The sequence below is a fragment of the Mastomys coucha genome, unplaced genomic scaffold (assembly GCF_008632895.1).
Source record: "Mastomys coucha isolate ucsf_1 unplaced genomic scaffold, UCSF_Mcou_1 pScaffold21, whole genome shotgun sequence".
Taxonomy (NCBI): domain Eukaryota; kingdom Metazoa; phylum Chordata; class Mammalia; order Rodentia; family Muridae; genus Mastomys; species Mastomys coucha.
Genome location: NW_022196904.1, coordinates 164051701 through 164060306, shown reverse-complemented (window position 1 = coordinate 164060306; position 8606 = coordinate 164051701). Strand labels below are relative to the sequence as shown.

The window sequence follows — 8606 nt, the reverse complement described above, 5'->3', positions numbered from 1 at the left end:
AAATCCACCTGCCTCTGCCTCCCAAGTGCTGGGATTAAAGGCGTGCGCCACCACCACCCGGCTAAAAACATTTTTTTAGAAAAAAAAATCACAATTTTCTTTTGGTTTTATTTTCAAGCAAAGCCCGGATTTTGTTGGTTCACAACTCTAGTGATTTTATTTTTCCTCTTAGCAGTTTAACTTTAGATGTTAATGAATTTTAACATTTGCAAAAATGAGCTAGAAATATGAACTGGATTAATTTTAAAGGGGGTGTGAATTTTGTTTTGTTTGTTTTTTTGTTTGTTTTTTTCGAGACAGGGTTTCTCTGTGTAGCCCTGGTTGTTCTGGATCTCACTCTGTAGACCAGACTGGCCTCGAACTCAGAAATCCGCCTGCCTCTGCCTCCCAAGTGCTGGGATTAAAGGCATGTGCCACCACTGCCCAGCAGGGGTGTGAATTTTTAAGATTTTATAAAATGAAACATTTTTGATTTGTTGCACCTGTTATGGAAGTATCAGATTAGTACAAGAAACCTGAGAAGTTTGTATGGTGTTTTATATTAGCTTTCAGAACTATTGATTTATTACCCAGTATACATATCCAGTATACATATTAACACCATGGAGACCACTTAAACAGAGCAATACAGAAAGGCGCTGCTTTGCTAGGTTCACTGCTAATGCCAGGAGACTGTTAGGATGTTGGTGAAAACGAATCCATACAGGAATGGAGAATGAGACATGTAATGGAGAATTCATTCAAAGCTAGCACTCATGTTGTATGTGAGACTCAGCAACTCTGGTCATGCAGTTGACATCTCTCACGTGCTCTTTATCTGCATAGCTCCATCTACCAGAATTGTGACACTTACAGGCTTACATTGCACAGTTAATCCTTAGACACTAGTGATTGCATAGCTAAGAATACTATTTGTAATCTGTGCAGAGGAGGGATTGGAAAATCTTTTTTTTTTTTTTAAGATTTATTTTATTTATTATGTGTATGAGTACACTGTAACTGTACAGATGGCTGTGAGCCATCATGTGTGTGGCTGCTAGGAATTGAACTCAGGACCTCTGCTTGCTCCGGCCCCCCAATTCACTGTCGCTGTCTTAAGGCGCACCAGAAGAGGGTGTCAGATCTCATTATGGGTGGTTGTGAGCCACCACCATGTGGTTGCTGGGATCCAAACTCAAGACCTTTGGAAGAGCAGTCAGTGCTCTTAACTGCTGAGCCATCTTACCAGCCCAGGATTGGAAAATCTTAATCTGCCAAAAATTAACACAGCTACACTACAGGGTAAAATATTCAAGTGATAAATTAATTCTTTGAAGCAAAAAGATTCTTAAAGTACTATGTGTGTTTGTGAAGTGATAGTGTACCCGAAAGGGTAAAGTCTTGGGCCTTTTGTAGCTGCACTTAAAAGGTTAGATGTGCAGTCCACATTAAAATGTGATTCTAAATTATTTTTAGCTTTAGATGAAATGACATTACATTACTATTCTTTATTATCTTACATGACTACCACAAAACAAGTCAGTAGACATTTTAAACACCTTATGACTTTGTTAAAGGTTGCAGAGAAGAGGCAGGCATGGTTGCAGGTGCCTGCAGTCTCAGCACTGTGCAGGCTGAGGCAGGAGAGAGAATGTGAGTCCAGCTTAAGCTACAGAGCACGGGCGACCCTTTAATAAAAGAAAAGGTTGCTTGAAAATATTAACAATTACTGTAACAACAAAGCTTACAGATTTATATTTTGAAATTGGCTTTTTAGAAGACTTAGTTTAAAATGATTAAACTTGGATTGATGGATATTACTTTAGTCTTAAAAACTTAATACCAGTGAGAAAATATGTGGATTCTTTAAGGAAAAGTTTGATGAAAAAATTGTGTTAACATTGTGGAAACAGCTTCAAATTTTTCATTTAAAAATATTTAAAGTATATTTGAAGGGAAAATGTATCATGGATGTTTTTCTCTTGCTTTGATTTTATTTTTTAGTTTTCCTAGACAAGAAGTATTGTCATGGAACTAGCTCTGTAGAACAGCCTGGCCTTGAACTCAGAAATCTGTCTGCCTCTGCCTCCTGATCACTGGGACTAAAGGCGTGCGCCACCACCAGTACCACTGCCACTTTGTTTTGAAGTTAACTTTTGTTATGTATTGAGACAATATTGGATAGTTCCAGGAAGCTTTCGCTTTACTTCATCATGTACCATCTATATATGTTGTCATTTCTAAAGTATTGTTGTATGAGAAAAACTGAGCTTTAACTTAAGTATGTAACACTAGATTAAAACTCCAAAACTGGCTATAGACAATTTATGACTAGGACCATAATTTTAGGGATGATTCAGAAAATGCTACCACATTTAACTGGGAAACAGTAATGCCAAAAGACCTTTACTGTTAAGATCTCTTGATATGTTAAAATATTAACCACCTTATTTTGTATTTAGGGGCAGATTGCAGTCAGTAAAGATTAAAGGGGATAGCATAATTTTGTCTGACTGAAAGTTCCTCTTTAGAGAAGATGAGTATCTGGGAGAAGACATATGTCCTTTTTGCTGAGACATAAATCTGAGCAATGGCAAATGTGTTTGCTACAGTCTGTTTGGAAATCGCCTTTTGCCCAGAAGTTATTATCAAGATGCTGCAGAGCTCAGCTTGTGAAGGTGGAAGGCATTTCTACTATTAATTAATTCAGGAATTGAATATCGAGAAATTTTTATTGTATATGAAGTTAGTCCTATGTTGATAAGTATGTAAACTAAAGAAATCCTTATTTTTCTTTAAGGTAATAATAATACAATAACTTTGATTTCTAGGTGTCCTTCTGTATGGACCTCCAGGCTGTGGGAAAACATTAATTGCCAAAGCAACAGCCAAAGAAGCAGGCTGTCGATTTATTAACCTTCAGCCTTCGACACTGACTGATAAGTGGTATGGAGAATCTCAAAAACTGGCTGCTGCTGTTTTCTCCCTCGCCATAAAGCTACAGCCTTCTATTATATTTATTGATGAAATAGGTATGCTATTTCCTATGTGAGCATTTTTAAAAGCCATTTAAAGGTGCTATGTAGAGAAAGATTTAATTTTAGTGTTTACCTAGGCCTATGGAAAACCAAAATATTTGTATTTTTTTTAAAGATTTATTTATTCATGTATTTTATGTATATGAGTATGCAGTCTCCATGCATATTGGAAGAGGGCATCAGATCCCATTACAGATTGTTGAGAGCCACTGTGTGGTTGCTGGAACTTGAAACCTCTGGAAGACTTCTGGAAGAGCAGTCAAGTGTTCTTACCTGCTGAGCCATCTCTCCAACCCCAAGATTTGTTCTTTTTAAAGAGTTTGTGTGGGTGACTGTGCCATGTAGAAGTCAGAGGACAGCTTGGTAGAGTGGATTCTTCCCATTTACACAAGACCAGAGGATCAAACTCATGCTACCAGATTTGTGCAGTTAATAGTCATGCTAGCCTCAAAAGGTATATATTCTGATATGCCATGTATAATTTCCATGATATAAAATGGGTCATAGTTTGTTTACTCTTATTTGATTGATGGATGTCTCTTCTCAATTTCAAATAATATATATGTTTTAGACTACACATGTGATTATTTTTTTTAAAGATTTATTTTATTTATTTTATGTGTATGAGTACACTGTAGCTGTACAGATGGCCGTGAGCCATCATGTGTATGGCTGCTGGGAATTGAACTCGGGACCTCTGCCAGCCCCACTCACTCCAGTATAATTCACTGTAGCTGTCTTCAGACACACCAGAGGAGGGCGTCCGATCTCATTACTGGTGGTTGTGAGCCACCATGTGGTTGCTGGGATCCGAACTCAGGAGCTTCGGAAGAGCATTCAGTGCTCTTACCCGCTGAGCCATCTCGCTAGCCCCGTGAATATTTTCTTATGCACATGATTGTCTATGATAAATATCTAAAAGCTGAATATCTTTAATCTTGGGATTACTTGTTTTGAAAGTATTGCACTAAACTGAGGGAGGGAAGGGTGAACGTCTGCAATCTCAGGACTGGGGAGGGTAAGAGGAGAGTCAAGAGATTGTCAAATATCTAAAATTAAAAAAAAAAAAAAAAAGAGATTGTCTTTTCTTTTTTAACATATAATGTGAGTTAGAAATTTAATTTTTTCCCCCCAATTTGGATAGTCAACTTAGAAGAAGAAAAGGATTCCTACCTTTATTTGTTTGTTTGTTTCTCTGTGTAGTCCTGGTTATCCTGAAATTCACTCTGTAGACCACCAGGCACCCATTTTACCTTTTATGCTCTGAGTTTTAGTAGACTCCAAATTTTGTGGCTTATCAATATTTTTCTTCTTGGTAAAATATATTACTATGGGGCTGTAGAGATGACCTACTAGTTAAGAATACTTGCTAGTCCTCCAAAGGGCCTAAGTTTGACTCCTCGCATCCATGTCAGGTGGCTCACAACTGTCTGTAACTCTAGATACAGGCAATCCAACACCCTCCTTTGGCCGTTGTAGGTACCCCTGCATGTGGCATACACCCATAAATAAAAAATACAAGTAAATCTTAAAATCTTTAATTAAAAACTTTTTTCTTTTTGATTTTTTTCGAGACAGAGTTTCTCTGATTAATAGCCCTGGCTGTCCTGGAACTCACTTTGTAGACCAGGATGGCCTCGAACTCACAAGATATCCTGCAGCCTCTACCTCTTAGTGCTTATACTGTTTAATTATAGCTTTTTACATGCAATTTATTCTTGCCAAATTGCATAATTTTATGTAGTATGATAGGCTAAATAAAACCAGAGAGGTCCAAGGATTTAGTTTAGTCAAAGAGTGCTTTCCTAGCATATGCAAGGCTATATATTCAGTCTCCAGTACTCAAAAGAAAACAAAACAAAGCAAAAAACTGGTTTCAAGATTAAAAAAAAAAAGCAGGGGTGTTGTCGAGCTCTTTAGAGTGAGTGGTTGCTGTTTTTTTAGAGGACCCAAGTTTGGTTCTCAGGGCACACCATGGGTGTAATTTTAATTCCAGGAGATCAGATGAATTCTTTTGGCATCTGTAGGCACCCATCGTGTGTGTGTGTGTGTGTGTGTGTGTGTGTGTGTGTGTATCTATCTGTGTGTCTCATACACACACAATATTTTTTTCAAATATGTTTATAAAGAGAAAAAGGTGCATGGTATGGTTTTGATTTGTGTGTGTGTTCCTGTCAGTTTACTCATTCAACTCATTTTGAATTTTTGGTGTATATCTTGAACAAAAAGTTATAGCTGGATTTTTTTTAAACTTAAAAGCCTAACTCCCTTTAACTGCAAAGTACCTAATTTTCATTAATTGTGAAAGCTAATAGAGTCACATTCATTTCTGTAACATAACTTTGTCCTTTTTGTTTGCCAGTCTGGTAGATAACCTCCTGTCCCTTAGAATTTTTCTTTCCCTTCTACACATTTGAAGCTATTTATTCTTTTGCTTCTATTGAAACAATTTACATACCTGCTTATTTTAAAAAGCCTAAGCTTCCCAGGCATGGTGGCTCACCACAGTAATCCCAGTACTTAAGAAGCCGAGACTCAGTTTGTGTGAATTCAAGGCTGTCCTGGGCTACAGAAGGAGACTCTATCTTAAAATGAAACCAAAACCTTGGGTATGTACATACACATACACCCACACTCATGCTTAAATACCATCTACAAAACTTCTTGGTCAAGTATTCAGATCTCATTGGCTTATTTTTGGGTTCAAGTGCACATTTGTTTGGAATAGAAGTCCTGTTAGGTCCGTGTTTTGCAAATATGTTTTCTAGTCTAGTTTTTCTTTTCATTTTCTTAACAGTATCTTTTTTCTCTTTTTTTTTCTTTTTCTTTTTTTTTTTTTTTTTTTTTTTTGAGACAAGGTTTCTCTGTATAGCCCTGCCCCTGGTATGTTTTTTTCTCTCTCTTTCTCTCTCTCTCTCTCTCTCTCTTTCTTTCTTTCTCTAGACTAGGCTGAACTTGAACTCATGGAGATTGTGTTCTAATTTGCCCAATAATTGACCAGGACTGTCTTTATCAGGATAATACCTGAAACAGCATAAATAAATCCCCAAACCTCTTTGTTGTTTTATGAACTTCACAGCTTTTTTTAATAGTCTTAAATTATACAGTGAATAAATTATCCATCATTAGTTACTAAAGTTAAGGACCCTTTTCTTTTAGACTCTTTTCTACGAAATCGTTCCAGTTCTGACCATGAAGCTACAGCGATGATGAAAGCTCAGTTTATGAGTCTTTGGGATGGACTGGACACTGATCACAGCTGCCAGGTATTTGAACAAAAGCTTCTGTAAACATGCATGGTTTTGTTATCAATAGGAACTTTACATGGCTCCTTACTGAACTTCTGAACAAAAATCTTTTCATTATTTTTATATTTAGTGCTAAGTAATAAGGAGCCAAAAGAACATAGGAGTTTAATTTATTTATTATATGTAAATATACTATATCTGTGTTCAGACATACCAGGGCATTAGATCTCATAATAGATGGTTGTGAGCCACCATGTGGTTGCTGGGATTTGAACTCAGGACCTCTGGAAGAGTAGTCAGTGCTCTTTACCACTGAGCCATTTCTCCAGCCCCAAGAACATAGTTTTTATAAACTTCACTCATTTTAATGGTTACCATCAGGTTTATATAACTCGAAGAGCTCATACTCCCTGTATAGTTGCTACTGTGTGACTCTGAACCTCAGAGTACATATACTCAATGATATGTATTTGCCTCTAATCACTGCTTCAATGGTCATAACAAAAAATAATGTTATGTATATAGAGGAGATTTTTGAAAGAGGAGAATACAAAATTAAAATGAAAAATGAGGCTTCACAAATAGTCTTCTTTAAAAAATATGTTTTAGTTTATTTTTATTTTATGTACATTGTGTTTTCAGTACATATGTCTATATGAAGGTGTCAGGTCCCTTCCAACAGGAGTTGTAGACAGTTGTAAACTGCCATTTGACTGCTAGGAATTGGAACTGAGTCCTCTTGAAGAAGAGCCAGTATTTTTAACTACTGAGCCATTTCTCTAGCCCCTTCACAAGTAGTCTTAATCCTGCAAATATGAGCCAAACTGAACTTGTGTCATTTCTGGTAAAGGTGTGTGTAAAACAAACTACTATAATCTGATCCTCTGGAGCTCCCTCTGCGTTCAGTTGCACGTGCTGCTACGGGACTACTAATCAAGACAGCCCTGCAGTGCACAGTGCCACACCTGCTGTCCTAGCTGTACGGAAGCTAAGACTCAAGTGTGAAGGTTAAGGCAACCTCAGCAGCATTATGAGGTCCCATTTCATAAAAAAGCTGGAAATTTTGTAACTGGCCAGTCTAATAATTTATTTTGTGCCCAGTTTTTTCCCCCAAAAAAACTAATTTCTGACAGATTCACTACCATGGTATTGAATTTTTTTCAATTTGGTGTTCCTAGTTAATCTTTTTTTTTTTTTCCTCAAATAAACTATTTGTAAAAAAACAAATTATAACACTGGGAGAGGAGAGATGCTTTAGCAGCTAAGAGTACTGGCTGTTCTTGCAGAGGACCCAGGTTCAGTTTCCAGCATCCAACTCATTCATGTAGCTAAGCTCCTGGAACTGCTGCTCTACCAGCCCCCACCCAGCTTTCCTTGAACCCACGGATAAAAAACACAGACATACACAGTTCAATTTCAACTTCCCTATTTGGCACAATTGCTGGGCTCTACTTGTCTCCCGCCTGGAGGAGCTACCCTTATCAATACTCTTAGCTCTGCATCTTTCCACCTGCCCTCAACTTTAGTTGTTTAGTTACATCTAGTCCCAGCTAAATACTCCCAACTGCCCAACTGTAAGAGCGCTCTGCCCAAGATCTCACATGGCTGGGACCTTTTCTCCCTCAGCAGCATGGTGAACTCTCTCCTGGCATCTGTCTCTTCCTGGGGGCACCGGAAGGCCCTCCTATTCTTTCCGCCCAGCAATTGGCCCATGGCTTCTTTACTGCGAGATCAAGAACCAATTTGGGTACAGGACCTTAGCATTAGGTCCCTACACACATCACATGGAGCCTTATAACCACAAATAAGTCCAGCTCTAGTGGGATTCAGTAGGGATGCAAAGCAGTGCATATGAATGAATTCACACAAAATATTCATGCACATAAAATAAATACAATTAATCTAAAAAATAATTTTTTTTTTTGGTTTTTCGAGACAGGGTTTCTCTGTGTAGCCCTGGCTGTCCTGGAACTCACTCTGTAGACCAGGCTGGCCTCGAACTCAGAAATCCAACTGCCTCTGCCTCCCAAGTGCTGGGATTAAAGGTATGTACCACCACCGCCTGGCAAACAATGTATTTTTTAAAGACAAATTTGTAAATTATCATTGTTGACTTCACTTTCACAAGAGATAGGCTGAGTGTTGGGGCATCTACCTATAATTCCAGCTCTGGGAAGGTGGGAACAGGAGGATTTCAAAAGTTAGGGTTAGCCTGGGTTATGTGGTGAGATCCTGCCTCAAAACAAAACAAAGGACTGGAGAAATGTCTCAGTGGTTAAGAACTCTTCCAGAGCAGGGCAGTGGTGGCACACGCCTTTAATCCCAGCACTTGGGAGGCAGA

General features: G+C 38.1%; 1 protein-coding gene across 2 annotated transcripts in view; it reads left to right on the top strand.

Annotated features, from left to right (window-relative positions):
* Positions 1 to 8606, top strand: part of Atad1 (ATPase family AAA domain containing 1) — a 63686-nt gene that overhangs the window by 35475 nt on the left and 19605 nt on the right. For both annotated transcript variants that reach the window (XM_031390106.1, XM_031390105.1), the window contains exons 5-6: positions 2811 to 3011; positions 6177 to 6283. In XM_031390106.1, the coding sequence (XP_031245966.1) occupies positions 2811 to 3011; positions 6177 to 6283 (308 nt within the window). The remainder of the gene's footprint in view (positions 1 to 2810; positions 3012 to 6176; positions 6284 to 8606) is intronic.